A 17,852-nucleotide genomic window follows, 5' to 3' on the forward strand; every position below is an offset into this window, starting at 1 on the left:
TGTAAACAATCCATATAAAAATATTAGTTATCTCTTTTTTTAAAATGACAGAACAAAAACGGCTAGTTGTATCAGTGTCTAGTACTTTATATAATCCCTCCTCACACCCAGTTGGCACAGTTTGATCAGTGTTAATTGTTTATAAAGCTTACAAAGTCCACGCCAGACTAAGGCAGTAAAAGGGCACTGAAAAGTAAGGCCTGTAAAAGCTCATCTGTCCCTACATCAAATTTTCGAATACGCCGTACACTCTTGTTATTAAATCATATTGCAAGATATAAGTAGCTGAATCAATGTAATCCACTACACACGTCCTGGAAGGGGAATCTGTCTGTGAGGCCCTTTCCAAGTCTTTCTTTCCCCATATATTCTAGTTTTTTCTTGTTCACACTAAACGTGTAAGGTTAGGAGAAGTTGTCATTTACATTTATTGTTTAACAAGGTGGGCATTGTAAAGCTCTTTGAGATGTAACTGTGATGAAGGCCTGTAAAAAACTGCACTTTGAACAAAGAAGACAGTGTGTCAAAACATTAGAGGAAGTGGCTTAAACTGCCCTACCAAGCTCAAGTTGTCAACAAAATAAAATACCTTAATAATAAATAAATACATAGATATAAATAGATTAAAACAATAAATTATTTAAAATAGAAATAAATAACGGCCATGACAAAAAATGGCAACATGTGATACGCTTTAGGCATGAGCCAAAAGCAAGCTGGATGTGGCAGTGGCAGGTCAGCTCTCTGTCTCCTCTTCACTGCTCTGCTGTAAACTCCTCAGGCTGCGGACCATGTCCTGCCCGAACGACTGCAGCTGCACCAGGGTGAGGTGTGTGGCCACCTGCACTTCATATTCTCCTGGGAGACGTAGATTCAAGGCAGGGGGCGTGGGCTGAACCGCAGACTCACCTTGGACCATTTTCTGCATCTGCAAGACATGAAAACCACATCATCAAGGTGTGACAATCATATAAGCCAAGAGTATGTAGGCATTGCTGATCTACAGAAGAAGGCATGTTTGTCCTTTTAGACTGCCATTAGAGATTTACAAGTATTGTGTTACCTTATGGATCTGAACAAGAAGGTCTCGGGTGTCAGCAAGAAGTTCATTCACTCTGTCTTTCTTGTCCAGCCGAGGTAAGACAGCACTCAGTAAAGCCCGGTGCAGCTGGATGCCCTCAGACATCCGGCTCAGACAGGTCTCCTGACAGGACAGAACATCAGCAACGTAAGAACACAAGTCGCACTGTTGTTCATTTTCTTTGATGCACTGCAGAGATTCCCTCCCCCGTCAGGATGATACTTACCAAAGTGAAGTTGTCTGATACGACTTTGAGCACAGGAGCAGAGGGGATGCCAATGTTGGCAGCCATAACCACGAGCTTTGCATTTTCTGCTGAGTTGAGCTGCAGAGTCTGTTCAGAGAGAATAAAGATGGTAATTGCAGTTTAGCCTGCAGCACAGCAGCAGCTGGCCTCAGTGTGGCAGAGCTGGTGCCAAAATGACAAGAGAAACTACACTGCATGCCCCAAGGACATGCGTTACCATGTAATCAATGTAAAGGTGCTGTTTAGAAGAGTTTTTATTCAAAATATTTTATATTAATTCATTCATATATTCATATATTCACATTTATTTGAAAGCAGTCTTATGATAATAATACCACAAACACAGAAGCTGGTTGTGGTCATGCTTCTACAAACTACCACCACCACCACTACTGCTACTACTACTGTTAACAATACTACTACTACTACTACTACTACTAATAACATTAATATTATTATTATTATTATTATTATTATTATTATTATTAATAATAATAATAATGGTGATGATGATTATTATGATGATGATTGCGACTACTTACAGACAACTTTTTTTTTTTATATATATCAGATTTACACAGTTTTGTGGCCAATACGTCGATAATAATAATGCAGTAGTTTCACTAAACAGGGTTTCAAAAGCATAACAGACGCACGGCGGCGGCGCACTGGCTATCATCTCCGGTCAAGATGTTTTATGGTCCCGGGCTGCTGAGCTGAGCTCTACGCACATTGATTATACGCAGCCAGGAAATCGACTGCCTAAGTTGCTTACACATACATGGAAAAATCGAAGCAAACGCGATGCCGTCTTACCTCAGTGTGAATGCAGGATTTGTGCGCCTCGGGAATGGAGAGCAAAACCTTCTGGATCAAACTGTGGCTCCTCTCTACAAGCTCCTGAAATCCCGGATCCTCAACAAGTGTCCTGTTTACGCCCGGGAGCTCCGGGAGAGGCGCGCTGCGGACGAAAGAGGCCATGTAGCAGCAGGGAATGGCGATAACTGTAAGAGGAGAGAAATCAGGATCAGCGCCGAGGCATCAAGACACTCAGCCCGCCGCATCCCCACAGCGCTGGCTGGTTGGCGGAGCAGGAACTCAGCCAGAACCGAACAAAGCCGCCCCTGCGCCCCGTGCAGCGCTGGGCTTGTCTCGCCCCGGGCTAAAATAGCTGCACGACAGCCTGCCCAACTTAATAATCTTAGTAACACGAAACCCCACGACAAAAGTAGCTGCTCTGGTTAAATATGGCAAAATTAAATCTTTTGGCAAACCTGATCCTGTCCTCAAGCAGAAATGTGATATCTACTTAAAATTATCATTCCACGTCAGGGCATAGCCTTTAAAAATCAACTCCATAATAACTGCCTCCCACTTAATTAACTGGTACAAAGCTTGATCATCAAACCTGTTAATTTTGAAATCTTCCACCATAACATTTTCTATGATTTTGCTCACAAGGCGCTTTCATTGCAGTTTCAGTCCAAACACTAGTGCCAAAAAACAAAACCTGTATAAGATAATGATCTACTAAAGGTGCCTCAACAAGCTTGCAACAAGGCCTACCTCTCCTTCAGCCCCCTTCCAGTCTCTGTAGCTCCTCAGCAGTGAGCAGAGAGCAGCCTTTGCACACACACACACACACACACACACACACACACACACACACACACACACACACACACACTAGCATTACCTCATTACTCACCAATCAGGATGTTCATTGCAGTGAGCCTCAGTTTGGGGAAGGTGTTTGAGTATTGACCTCCAGTGAACACTATTCATGATTAATAGACACTTTAAGGCTATATATATGCAGGCCTAAAAAAAAAAAAAAAAAAAAAAAAAAAAATATTTTGGTTTTTCCCAAGAACTCTCACTATGAGTTAGCTATGCCATTTCTGTGAAATTCACACAATTATCTTGTTGCCAGATAATGTAGACAACTTACGTTGTCACTGACTAGTTGTTCCTAAAAGCTTAACAGGAAAGGGTGATGCTGCCAAATATTGAAAACAACAATACAAAACAAATGAATAATACAAACACTCATATTCCTTCTTAGAAATTTTAGGAGACACTGACTCAGCTGATATTGTAAATACTGCTGTACAGCAGATGCTTGTTTTGGGATCAGTAACCATTTATGTGGAATTACATGATCGGTTATTGATCCCAATATAGATATAGATATAGGGATATATATCCCTATATCTATATCTATCAATATCTCAATATCTATCTATTTATAGATAGATAGATAGATAGATAGATAGATAGATAGATATAGGAATGATTTAACATACATAACATATGTTGACATACAAGAATAAACATTTACAGCATCAAAACATATTTGAATTAATTTTTAGGATAGTAGACTTTGTTATATAAAGAGTGAAAATGTTTCCAGCACAAATCAAAATAGAAACTTAGGCTCGTTGGTGATGGTTCAGCAGAGCATGCCATGCAAAATAGTGGCTTTTACTATTTATTTCAATCTAAAATCTATTTCTCTCATGAAAACTGAAATTCAATTCTAAGCCTCAGAAGTGACACAATTTAAGAGTTTCATTTTGTACTGAACCTGGAGTTCCTTCATTACCAATTTTTTCAAATGATGTAACAGAGCCAGCAAACAGAGTAAGCACATGTGTGCAAGGGCCACTGACACAAAACTATGCTAAAGTCAGACAGTCACACGCTGAGGGGAAGCAGGCAATTCTTCTGGCACAACTACTGAGAGGGAAATCTGGAATGGAAATTGAAAGTACTGTGGCATTTTAATCCGAATTTTATTAAAAAAAAAAAAAAAAAAAAAAACTAATTTGTGAGAAACTATTCAGCTCGGAGTTGTCTATGTCTCTGCCTTCTCTCTTAAAATTTTTGGGTCATCTTGAGCCTTGGTCATCATGGTTTGTGCGTCCACCTTACATTAATGCACTGTAATGTGGCATATTTATGTATATATTTGGAAAAGTAACATGTATGGTGTATGATGAATGAATTGCAGTTTGCTGTCGATGATAGATCACATGGCAACAGTTTGCTGACATGTAGTGGCATGTAGTGACTTGTTGTGGCATATACTAGACAGTTTCGGAAATACAGTCACTCTGAAATCAGCTGTATTACAGTAACTCAGAATAAACTAATGTTCATGAGAGGAAGTAAGGAATTGCTGTCGTGCACTATCAGCGGAACTTGTGCAACCAGTCATCGCAGTTCAAAAGTGATGAAGTTTTTATGTTTCTCAGGCCTTGAGCCCGCTGAATGAAGGCCAGTGAGTTCACCAGGCCATATCCTGGGGAAGAATTGAGCTATTGTACGGTGTGGTGGTGAAAACACATAATAATCAGCCTTAACTTATAGTGCCACCTAGTGGTATTGTTGTTCCTCTTGTAACTGTGCAATGCAAGCAACCGAATTGTCTCAGTAGTTGAAATGGAATTAATTAAAAAAAAAATAGAAAGAAAGAAAGAAAGATGGGTATAAAAGAATAAAACAACAAAAAATGGGGGGAAATGCATAAAAACAAAAAAAATATGTAAAAATATTTTAAATGTAGAAGTATTTATTTATTTATTTATTTTATTTAGATAGTTATTTACTTAATTACTTACTTATTCATTCATTCATTTATTTATTGGAAGTATCCAAAAGTTTTGAAGTGGATCCACTGAGAAGAGACTTAATATGATTTTTTTTTCCTCTTCGATTTGTCTAAATGACCATGCCTGTTGTTCCCACAGCATCTCAATTAGTCCATATAAAATTAAAACTCTTCGATTCGCAATACTAGTGTTGTGAGAGTCAAATAATCACTGCATAACAAATCCTGCACCCTCACTGGTCATTGTGGCAGACCGGTTTGCCTCATGCTGTGACACAAGGCCCATTGATCAGTCAGTGTAGCTGTGTTTCATCTTGCTATGCTTGGTAGGCTGTGAAGTGAAGCCGTCAAATCTGATCCCTGAAATCCACACTGGTCTGATCTCCAATCAAACCTGTACATGAAAGGAGGTCATTATTCACTGCTGAGGCCTCGCTCTATGGCCCTGTCAGTGACCCAGTTGGAAACACTGTTTGGCTGTATGGTGGAATAATGTGCTAGCCTGCTTTGAATAATGGTTTGGTAGGGCAGGGAAAGGTAGTACAAACATAGCGAGTCTTTTTTGTTTTGAGTTGTTACAAGAAGTTAGGCAATGAGAGCATATGCAAAGAATCAGCAGCACAGCTATGTTGTGAAATGCGTGAGGGGGCCTAATTTTCGTGGGCAGGAGTGTCTGGAGGACATACTTAAGAGACACAACCTCTCACGACTCAGGGTATTTCAAGGACCATACAAGTGATTTTGAACGTTTGGCCTGTTTGCCACCATTTTGCAAATCACACCGAGGTACGAAAGGTTTTCAGATTTGATAATTGGCTTTGTTAAGCAAACGTTTCCCCAGGGACTATTTTCTGGCAGAAACCGTTTCACTCCACCTATTTTCACAAGTCATGGAACACTAGTGTGAAGAAAGTATGAAGTCTCTTTAAGTTTCATTATCATATCAAAGTGGAATGAATGGATCATTAAAATGGCCTGTTAAAGGTAGGAAAAATGATATAGGTATGCTAAAATACATCTGCTTGCTTTGAGAAAAGGATTCGCAGAAACATTAAGTTTATACATTTTGTAGATATTAGGCTAAACATGCAAATTACTGGTATGGTCCTTTAATTAGTCAAGTGCTTAAGTAGTTGATTAATTAATGTGTTTTAGCCCACATGCTGAACACAAGTGGAAGTGTGAGTCACTTAGGACTGTATTGTAAACCCCTGTCCCATTACATTGCCACAGTAAAGCATATTCATAAACTGTAAGTCTATGATGTTGTCAGGACAACATGACAACGCCTCACATCTGTAATTACTCCTCTTAGTCTCAAACACAAAGCACAGAGTAATCACACTCTCTTCCATTCGTTAGTGACTCTTAGTACTGACTGAAGTGGTGTTGGCACCCAAACACTAAGCTAATTCTTGAGTGCAATAATCATTCCTAAACATAACTGCATAACTTTTTAAGCTTAAATGTGCCTATTGTGCACATTTCACACAAAATAAAAATATTCACCATTCAGTGGTGTTTAAGACTTTGAAAAAAGGGTGTTCTGAGGTGTCCCTAGTGGAAATTACACCTATGCAATGAATAAAAAGTAAGGGATTTTACATTCAGCTATCGTCTTATCTTAATTCCTTATTTATTTATGGGGAGGCAGCCAGACCAGATGGCTAGGGAAGCTGTTCTGGATTCAGGGGACCCATATAGAATGACCAACTTGGATGTTTTTTCTTTCTAAATCAAAAGAAGGGCCATGATGCCAGGCTTAATCCTGGCCCTGGGATTACTTGGAATATTCCTGATGACAACAGCATTATTGTCACCAGAAGATGTTTCCTGCTTTTGAAAGCATCAGGAACATTTTAAAATGTTGCAGTCACCTAGATGATGGTCTTAGTGGAGAAATGACAGGCTGCTGCCATTTCTTCAGAGCATTTAGCCTGCAGAGACTGGCACTGGTTCAGCTTGATATAGAGTATGATTTCTCCTGCAGGACATCAGTCCTGTGAATAGAAACATTTGCCCTCTGGTGGTAAAATGCCATGTGTTTCTCCATGACAAAGAATGTATCCTACTAATTCACTTCTTGCACTAAAATGCATGACAGCAACTGAGGTTTTAGATTCATTTTGTGATGAAACGTTTATGTCTATCATGCCATAAGCATTTATAGATAGATAGACAGATTTACTTTATTGATCCCAAACTGGGAAATGGTCATGTTATGTGGAAATCCGGTGAGTGTAATGCTGAGCCATCCTGTCTATGATCTATGACTTATCTAAGGAGTTGCAAAAACATTTTTATGTGGAAAGGTAAAGGGAGGATCCATGTAACACTGACTATATTAAGAGATTCACTTACAATCCCCAGGGGCAGAGGAGTTCAGCTGGGGGAGTGAAGACAGTAATGGAAGTGACTGCACACCAGACAGTGAGAAGATACAAACTCTAGTTCCATAAAAATTTTGACAGACTTTTGCATTTCCTTGTCAATCTCACATTTAAGTTCACCTTAGATTTATCTTATGGTGACTATTCAAACAGGAGGGCACATTTGCATCCATTGCATGGGCATTCCTGGGTTGCTCTTTAAGATTAAAAAAATAATAATAATAAAAAAAAAACCTAAAAAAAAATCCTGAGGGTATATCCACACTGAGAACAGCCTACATTAAATTTGTGTCACACTTGTAGGTCACATCTCAATCTAGTGTACACCATCAGAAGAAATGTCTTTGTTTTCTTCACATTTACAAACTTGAAAAGACAGAGGGAGCTGTGGTACGCATAATATAGCAGGCACTTTGAAACAGCCTTGACTTTTTCCTCTCCCCATATCGGCCCATAAGAGGGAAAGGAGGCCGCCGAAGACTGTTGACATTCACTTGAGGGATGTCCTTGACACTGTCCTCAGATGAAGGTTCTTCGGTGTCATTTACCTTCGGTGCTAGAAGAGGAAATCCACCACGGGATCACATGGTGGCCCTTGCTGAGATCCCCCACGTGATCTCAAAGCCTGGAAACATTTTCACCTGCAACCCAATGCCAAACGGGGCTGCGCTCTGCGGGATTGGATGCGTCACCCTATCCCCCACTTTGTGTCCCATTACCCAGCAGTTGTAATGCTCACACCAGTGTAACGTGTCCTGGGTAGCAGGCGGGGCAAGCTGAGCTGGCCTGAAATTTAAATTAACCCCAGCGACATTTATGTATGCCGGGGAACAGAGGTGTTACATTACCAGAATACCCTCACTCCTCTGACTGCATGCATACACACCTGTTGTACAAGGATGCACACACACACATATAATAGCTGGAGGAAATTAGCACACGCCATACATAACGGCTTTTATCTTTATCAAAAGCAATGAGCCTTCAAATGCAGTTGCTGGTCTCAGTGCCCCCATGTGAGTGTGTTACCAAGGGAAGGAGGCAAAGAGCGAGCTCTGTGTGTGTGTGTGTGTGTGTGTGTGTGTGTGTGTGTGTGTGTGTGTGTGTGTGTGTGTGTATGAGACAGGAAATGTCAGAGAGAGAAGCTTACCATCTATTTTTCAGTGCTGTTGAACCTCCTGCTTGTCACGGGAGGCTGTAGCTAGACTTCCCTGAGATTAACTCTGCCAAGATCAATAACGTAACTCTGTAAAGCAAACTCAGCCACAGAGCCGAGACTGTGGAGAGAGCATGGCTGGAAAATGTTAAGTGCATATGCAAAAAGCTGATACAAAAAACACCAAAACAAAACAAAAAAACTAGCTATCCCCTACAAAAGAACTGCCCTTGAATTTTTTGTTGGAAGAAGACAGAGTGAGCATTAAATGGCTTTGGTGAAAGTTACAGTGTGTTTTCTAAAAATTGAGGTGTTGCTTTTGGGAAAGAGGTAGTGTGAGGAGCAGGAGGGTGTGACAGCGGGAGCCATCGTCGGTCCTCTGCGCCCTCCACTTCACCGGGCAGCTCAAGGGCAACTGGGAAAGTGCTTTACCCAGCAAGGTCTTGCCAGGCAACGAGGAGGGGGGCAGCTGATCCCCTGTGGCTTTCTCTCTCTATTTCTCAAGTGGGTCACACAAGTCGATGGATGCGTTCCCAGACTTTCTTCTCAAGTGTTTTTATGGCTGTCATAAATACTTTATCGTCTGTGCTCTGCTCACGAGGCGTTTGTGTGTTTGACATAGGGATACCCTTGTTGACAAACCATGTTCCAGCTCTTTAACATCAAATTTCATTATTCAACACAGCAGAAGATTAATCTTACCTGACTATGTGGAAAGGGGCTAAAGGCCATCTTAGATCGTTTTACCAAAAGCAGCCAAGGCGCTTTCTTTTGTTCTGAAGGATATGCAGTTTGTTATTTAGGGATATTAAGCATTTATTTTCTTCATTTGCTTCCAAGTATAATTAAATTGAGAGTAAATTGTCTCCCCTCTCAACTACATTCAGCATTTGTGCTCTCAGTTTATAAGGATGATTATATCACCAGCAAAGACACCAAGATGCATTTCTGTCCGAGTCTGGTGAATTAGGGGATCTGTATCCACAGTAGCTCTTCTAAATGGACCATCAGGTCATGGCCCCAGAAAAGCTATTTGGGAAACAAATGGGAATGACCTCATCAGACAGTGTGGCTCCCAGCAGCACCATGGGCACAGACATGACAGAGAGCGATAAAAACTGTGCGGAGGCAAAGGATGTCTAGATTACCAAGTATGCCCATGAAGGATTCTTCTGCACTCCCCTTCACCGTGCATCAAGAGGTGAAAATGATGTGGTTAGTATTTGTTGAAGTGGTTTTCTGACTTGAATATGAAAAATACTGTTCCCATTTTAATTATGAGTCTCCCTCTCCCTCTTTCTTCATTTCTTCAGTTCATGACAGGTGATCTGTGGGAACGTGGCAAGAACTAATCCACCTCTAATACTCCGCTAATCACACCGATAGCTTCTGACAATGGGATGATATTGTATGCGAGACTGTTGGGCCGTGGCAAAAGATTAGAGTGACAACATTAGCATATTATTCTGAGGCGTAATTCCAGAGGAGCAATGTGTTTCTGGTTTCAGGTAGACAGCAAATGTCATGCCGATTGTGTGAAGTTTGCTGCTATCAGGTAGACAAACAGGGCCCTGTCATGTTGTCCTTCACCCCTCTGTGACAACGGATAGGAATCAATAAGCTTTTATTCAATCCAATGGCATCATTGATTCTGCTTATTGGACTGATTGTTTATTGATTTCGTTACTGATTCCTGATAAATTTTCTGTGTGGAAAAAAGTAGGCCTGCACAGCATCAGTGCAACTGGAAACATGCAGACAGTGCCTCCATATTCTCCTTCTCCCGTTGTTTGAAATCCTGCTGACTAGCTTCTAGCAAACCACCCTTTTTCATTACCATGAGAAGGTAAGATACAGAAGAAATGCCTGCATGTTTCTCTGCCGGCCTTTTTCCCACCATCAATACAATAAAAGGAACTAATAAGCATGGAGACATACGATTCCAATGGACTGAACAGTTTGGAACCAGTTCTCAGATGGAGCTGATTCTTGATTCCCATCCCTATCAGTGACAATGACTCATGGTGTTTCCTTCTTTACTTGGCACAGCTTACGTCACAGAGTTTGATAAATTGACTACAACTCCTTGCGCAGTGACCTTGACAAACACTTAACACACCAGGAAACGGGCAAATTAAAGGCAAGAATTTCTGCTCTCCAAGGGTTATTTATAACTGTGTGTGAGGGCATTGTACTCTGCTGGACATTTCAGGGGAACCCAGTGGCTTGTACTGGTGAGAGAAATTAGCTGTCTGTAGCAGAACATAGGAGGGGTTTCCTGTCAGATACTTTTAAAGTACAGGAGCTGCTTGGAGGTCTGCAGTTCTCATCAGTATGGCACTCCAGTACACTAGCTACAATCAAAAACATCTGAGAATAAGTGATGAGGCCTTCATCGTACAGTGATTTGATCAGCACAGTGAGCTGAATACTTATTTTCTTAAGCTTGATTGATATTCTGACCTAATTCAAATACTGTAGGTGCTTTCATCTTTGGTGAGATGGTTGCGTTGCTGCAGGGGGGAGCAGGTGGCTTCCCTGCATTCTAATGCTGTATCTTTTAACAAGCAGTAATTAAAAAGAAACCCATAAACAAACATTTTAATGGAAAAACATCACTTTACTGGTAATATACTGGTGAATACCTAAAGGATGATTTAAATGGAAAACAGTTGCACATGGAAGGGTCTGGACTGCAGTAACAGAGTTGCTAATAGTAGTGTTGCCTTTTCCTGCTCTTGATGTTGTTGTTTGATGTGGCCTCCTGAATGGCCTGTATGTGAGAAATGTGCATCAAGGTGCATGCACCAGTGGATAAATCCCATTTAAATCCCATATTTGGAGTTCGCCAAAAACTTGCTGCTGCTTTTATTCCCTTAGTGTGCAGACTAGGCCATTCACTCAGCCAGCACAAACTCCTAATGGGCAGCTGATGGATGAATTATTCATGTGGGCTAGGTTGCAATGCCCTGGTTTTCTTGTGCAGGCGCATGTCTTGTTGCCCACCTTGGCTTCCTGACAGCAGTCAGACGCAAGTGTCTCAGACTGACGATATAGGTGCAGGCTGTGGCTTCATCCTTGTATTTGCTGTAGGTTGCAACCTCTGGTCCCATCATGAATAGTTCTACCAACCCTATACCACAGTACTAATGGTGGAAGACTCCTCTGACTTGCCTGGTCTGCTGGGCAAGGACTTGAGATATTCCAGGTGTCTGCGGGCATCCTCCTGATTAGCTCTAACATAGTAGACCAGGTAGGAGATGACCATGGTGAACCAGCCAAACATGGTGACCAGCATGGCTACATCTGTAGTCTTCTTCATCACCACACATAAGTCTATCTCTGGTACCAACAGGAATGTCAGCCCTTCAACACCTATGTCTGGGGGCTCTGAGGTCTGGCACACGATGCCCGTCAGCGATGCAGGCTCCAGGTCCACACGCGGCAAGGCCATCTGCAAGTTGCAATCACAGTGCCAAGGATTGTTTGTCAGGTTGGCGCGAGCCCGCAGGCCCTCGAAGGCCTCAGGGTGAAAGTTTACAAGCTTATTGGAAGAGAGGTCTAGGAACTGCAACGAAGAGCCCAAGCCTCTGAACGCCCCTGGTTCTAGCTGGCTTAACTCATTGTGTGATAAATCCAGTTCAACAAGGTGGGGCAGGCCAGCAAAGGCATTACTTGGGACTGTAGTGAAGTGGTTGAAGTCCAAGTAGATGCGACGCGTGTCATTTGGGAGGTCCTGGGGGATCTCAGTGAGCTGCAGATTGCTGCAACGCACTGTCTTGCCCCCCTCCTCATTTTCAGAGCAGTAGCAACTCTTGGAGCAGCTGGTGGCAGCATGGTGGAAGCAGAAGGTCATCAGCACCAGGCTGTGCAGCAGCAAACACATGACCACTGAGTGGCGCAGTAGCCAGTCTGCCAACAGGGGCATCATGGAGTACAGGCATGCTCCAGGGAGGACCACCTGGGCGAAGAAGGTTAAGCCCACGTCAACCTCCCCAGTAGCTGTTGAGCCTGTGAAATAAAGAACACGGTGTCAGCCTGGTGGTGTACAGTTTGCACTTATCCTTTTGAAAAAAGAGATGAGCAAATTGTACTGTCAAGTAGCATGTCCTTGAGAAGCCACAGTGTGTTATTTAATACACAAATGGAGGTTAACTTGCCTAATTGTAGTGCAGAGGCAAAGGGAATGCTGCACTCTCATTTCACTGCAGCTCTACTGAAACAACTGGATATCTGTTGTATGTCTAGGGCAGCCAAAGGATCAAAAAGTCCCTTCATACCAGCCGAAAAGAAAACCATGCTAAGAAAATGCTTTGGTGTCACTGTTCCTTCTTTATAATTGACATCCCTGCAGTGCAGGGCTATTTCAGTACACAGTGAATGGCATTAACATAATCCTCTAACACCAAGATGAATAAAATGTTCCAGACAAAACATATCTTACTTTAAAACCCAACTACAGTTTTTTGCTCATAGAGTTGTGTTGCCTGTTCCTGATTCTTTCAATAACTGTTGGCTGTCAGTTTAAGATGACAGAATGAACCAGTATCATGTTAAAGTGACCATTTCAGTGTTTTTAACGTGGTGAACTACTTGGTGACACCCTTGTGAAATGCAACCCATGCAGTCACTCGTCCATAAACCAAAAAGACTTAGGTCACTTGGTGACAAGTGCAAGTAACACTGAGGTAACAGCTTGTTTGTGTGTCCTGTAAATTACACTTTTTATTTTGTATGTAAGCCTTTAAAAATAGCATGCCTTCCCCACCCAAACATACCTCATTAATAGCTGATCAGGGCTACCTCATATCCCATTACTAATCCTCTTAGGAAAAACGCCTTAAGTCAGTGTAGCATCAATGATGGCTACCCAATCTTTTCGTTGAGGTAAATGTTGCTATATACAGCACCCAGGCCGACAAAACAGACGACGTGGTGGCCTTTTGTCTCTTTTCTGAAACAAAAGGAACCATGAAGCCGAACCTGACTTCTTTATTTCTTCAAAACGGCTGGAGACTGGGCAAGATCCACTTACCAAGATTAAAAAATGAAATCGATCTCTAAGTACCTCTTAGTATCACATGACGTTGGGGGTTGGAAGAGGGAGTGTGGCGATGGTTGGGGTGGTGGTGTGTGTGCATGTGTGTGGGGAGTGATTTGTCTACGGGACACAGCTAATAAGACTCATTGTGCTATGCCAGCTTAAGAGATGCCTGCCAAACAACCCCCATAATGAGCAATTTAGGGACACGGAGACAGATCCACAAGAGCACAGCACAGATCAAGTCAGCGCTAGAAAAACCTGACTGCTGTACATTGCCTCCATCAGACATGCTTCTTCATCAAGGCCAGACAAAACAACTTCTAAATTGCAGCCTGCACTTATTGGGGTGTAGGAGAGAGTAGAACAGCATGACAGATACAGCCAAGTACCCAGAGAAATAAAAAAAAGGCTTGCAAAATTGAATGGGTAATGTTATGTTCCTGTAAAGGCAGTACTCTTCCCATCACATAGTATGCCAGCCTGACATTTTGCTGAGAGAGATAATGGGGGAGGAGGAGCAGGAGGTTGGTGGCGGAGGAGGAGAAGGCGTATGTAGGCAAGGAGGGAAATTGGACACAGTAGCACAGTGTATGTGAGAGAAAAAAAATGATATCAAGAGGATCTGGGGAGAGAGAGAGGTAGCATTATATCAACAACGCAGACACTGTGCAAAGAACACTAAAGGACACTAATGGGATATCAAGGAAGGGGGCAAATGCTTTATTAAACCACAGGGCAATGAAAACACTTGGCAATGAAAGTATCAATAAGGGGGGAGGCAAGAGATAGGTGTGGCCTGTGGGTGAGATAGCTGCTGATGGAGAGACAACAGAGGATATTGTCAAGTGAAAGCCTTGTAACTACAATTTAGTGGCATATTTTAACTTCAGTTGAAAGGTCACATTTTCCTGTATGGGCTGAGAAAATGCTACAACCATTGAGATTTGAAAACCTTTTCAAACTTCATTGGATTGTCTCTAAAATACAGTGATAAAAACAAACAAGCAAACAAAAAAAAGACAGTACCCTTATATTTAATTCCTGAAACGATAACATATTCTAGATGAGATTTTCACCAAACAGCACCAATATTGTGGAATTCCCATTCAAATTTGGGGAAACCCAATGTCCCTTTTGTGTGTTTCACAAGACACACTCCTCAAAGACTTTCACTGGCAGACGAGGATGAATTTTGCTGGCCGTCTTGCCTCACAACAAAAACAGCTGTCCTCACATCCACTTTCCACGCAGTAAATCAGCCAGCCTCTAAATCAGGTGAGGAGGTCGCCTCTGCCAGTGTTCATGAAGCCATCGCCTGTGATAAATAAACCCCCCCTGCTTTTAATTTACGCCATAAATACTGTGCACCGCTCACGCACCTAAAGGTCAGTTTCTCACTTCATAAATTCACTGCTGTAGTGGCAAGTCTCTGGCACCGACCACACAGAGACCAGTGGTTCAGACTTTCACTCAAACACAACCAGAGGTGATGAAATGAATGGGAAATGTCAGCTCTAATGCAGTGTCACTCATGTATGAATGTGCATCAAAACTATAAGCCGTGCAGTCATGCTTTCTAAATTTTCATTGGCGTGGTCTATGGTTTTCTATAGTCAGTGCTGGGGAGAGTTACAGAGAGGGGTGCAGAGGAAGAGGAAAATAAATCATCTTTAACATCTTTAGTTTGACACTCAGCCTTTTAATGCAGCTGTAACCTCATTTCAGTGCTCTTAGCTCCCTCTACAAGCCATCCCTTTCTACTGTCAATCTCAATTACTGGAGATGTTGTCTTTGCTAAGAGCCCAACATTTGTAGCTGGCAGCTTTCCTCTAGTCCCTGAAGACCCGAGTGCATTTATTTACAGAATAATATTGTCTAGTTCGCCTGGCCTGGCTGAGAGGAATAAGAAAGGGCACACTTTTTCATTATGACAGTCAGACCTTTACAGTGTAGTGGCATTTAATGTAGATTAGAGATGGCTTGAAGTAATCAGTCATTTTAAATCACGTGTGTGTAAATACATCAACTTAAAACTCACAAATTCAGTTACATTTAAACTTTATTTTGGATGATTCATGATATAAGCTATCACTTGAGATACCAAATTGATATGTTTGATATTTGATATGCATGATATTTTAATGCCACCAAGAGCTCCTTTTATTTTATCAAATGAAGAGCTGTAATTTTAAGGGAGAAAATTCAACCCACAAAAAGCTCCTATCGGAAAATAAATTCAAAGGACAGAAGATATCGACGGTGCCTCTTGGGAACTGATACCCTTGTCAAGTTTGTCTTTCATCTTGTTTTAATCATGGGTATGCGGTCGTATCATTCAGTGCTTCTTTTCAGCAGGCTTAATAGATCGGCAGCAATTACTTTAAACAGAAATATCCCAAATTAGAGCGATCAACTATTTGTAAAACGTGAATTCTTACTTATTATCATTATGTTAATGTGTGGATGCTTATCACCAATAAAAACAACCCTGAATGGATGAATTTGATCGGGAATCATAATACACACTTACATCTTTGCCGCTTTTCCTCTCCTTTTCATGATGTGTGTCCCTGGAAGTGTCTTAGTAAAAAAAAAATAATAATAAATAAATAAATAAAAAAAACGCGTCAAGCAGCTCAGAGCGCTCCGCAAAACACGGCTCGGTGAATATTTAGGTTGGCTTCCATGAGGTCCTCTTGCGGCTTGTTCAACTTGTGCTGAGAGCCGCACTGGCAACCGCGACGCGCCGCTGGAAATGCACCTTTTAGTTCAGCGCTCGGCTGACTCGATGCAGTTTCTATGCAACCAGAAAACTAGGCAACATTGCTGAAGCCAGCGCGACTTGGCGAGGACACGACGCGAGATGAGACTATTCTTGATCCCTCATCTCACTCTGATCCGTGATGTGACGAACGAATGATACGGGGAGGTAAACTTTAAAATGGCAAGCACAAGTTGCGCGACGCATTTACGCACAGCTGGACAAACCTTTGACGCCTGGAAATATTCCGCTGCTGGAGGGATCTGACAGCTGCCGTGCGCGGAGAGCATTCATGCAAATATCTTAATGGGATAAGGCATTCGTTTTATGCATCTGCTGACTGATGTAGGCGGGAGTGGCTTTGATATGCATGCATCAGGTGCTGCTGGAGTCAGTTAAGGAGTGGCCGCACACACGCCGACGCTCTCTCTCTCTCTCTCTCTCTCTCTCACACACACACACACACACACACACACACACACACACACACGCACACACACGCACACACACGCGTGTAGTGAGCCCCAGATACAGCACAATGCTCTTGGAGCTGTTGGGTCGTTACACTAATCATGTTTGATCTTCAGTCTGTTGTTTCAGTACAGAGCTGGCTGCCAGTGCTGTGGATCTTTGGCTGTCTCCCGGCCCTTTTTCCTGCCTGCCGCCTGCCGATAAGGAAGCCCAATCAAACCCACCGTGATAACAGACATGGGTACTGGCCTGAGAGTGCCTGCCAAGCAGCCAGTCATAATGTATTAATGGAATTAAAATCAATATAGTACTCCACCGTAACTCCCTGCCCGGTGCTGTGGAAACACCAGATCACACACAGCCTGTGTATGACATACAGCTATTTGTTTTTTCTCTCTTTCAGTGTGCAGTGACCTGTCAATGTGTGATGTTGCTATTCCCTATTGTTTTCCATGTTCCTGCATCACTGTTTGGCCATGAAAACAAATTTCTTCTTGGGAGGTATCTATCTATCTATCTATCTATCTATCTATCTGTAAACATAAACTGATTTCATAAAAAGTTCTGATGTATACTTAAGGTTGAAATTAAAACATTGCTTTTAGCTAATGCAGTTTTAGAAGTATGAGCCATCAAAAAAAAAGTTGGACCTTTGGCTCAACTTGCCTCCATGCAAGCAGATGTAAATTGAGCATTGGGAAGGGGGAAATTAAGCTCTGTGTGGTAAAAAAAAAAAAAAAAAAAAGTGCCACACTTTTTTAGATAAAGATTGTTGAAGAACATTATGTCTGTTGAAGGCTGTTGCTCTTGCCGTGATGTGACTTCTGGTATTGGACAAGATAGATGGTGATGCTTTGTTCAAGCTATCACGACCTAGAGGGAGGATAGTTAAAATTAATCAAAAGAATATTTTGCAAATGTCAGCTTGCATTATAATCTGTTAATCTACTGTATTAATGACTCAAAAGAGGTAGCTGCAAACATGGAAAATTGGTTTCCCAAAAAGGCAAAAAGTGAACTATAAAAAGGATTAGGAGGGAATCCTAACATGCAAAAAAAAAAAAAAAAAAAAAAAAAAAAGTTTTATTG

The 17,852-nt window shown here is 41.9% G+C and overlaps 2 protein-coding genes across 2 annotated transcripts; both read right to left on the bottom strand.

Annotated features, from left to right (window-relative positions):
* On the bottom strand, nt 1–3,092 carry csf3a (colony stimulating factor 3 (granulocyte) a). The gene is made up of 5 exons (XM_030077943.1): nt 3,037–3,092; nt 2,145–2,332; nt 1,308–1,415; nt 1,064–1,204; nt 1–928 (listed from the first exon to the last, which is right to left on the bottom strand). Exons 1-5 carry the CDS (start codon nt 3,050–3,052, stop codon nt 737–739), a joined length of 645 nt encoding a protein of 214 aa, XP_029933803.1. The 5' UTR covers nt 3,053–3,092; the 3' UTR covers nt 1–736.
* An 8,002-nt stretch (nt 3,093–11,094) lies between these two features.
* lrrc3ca (leucine rich repeat containing 3Ca) lies at nt 11,095–16,098 on the bottom strand. The gene is made up of 2 exons (XM_030077942.1): nt 16,062–16,098; nt 11,095–12,498 (listed from the first exon to the last, which is right to left on the bottom strand). Exon 2 carries the CDS (start codon nt 12,416–12,418, stop codon nt 11,621–11,623), a length of 798 nt encoding a protein of 265 aa, XP_029933802.1. The 5' UTR covers nt 12,419–12,498; nt 16,062–16,098; the 3' UTR covers nt 11,095–11,620.
* Nucleotides 16,099–17,852: the final 1,754 nt, after the last annotated feature.

Source organism: Myripristis murdjan, chromosome 19 (genome assembly GCF_902150065.1).
Source record: "Myripristis murdjan chromosome 19, fMyrMur1.1, whole genome shotgun sequence".
Lineage (NCBI taxonomy): Eukaryota > Metazoa > Chordata > Actinopteri > Holocentriformes > Holocentridae > Myripristis > Myripristis murdjan.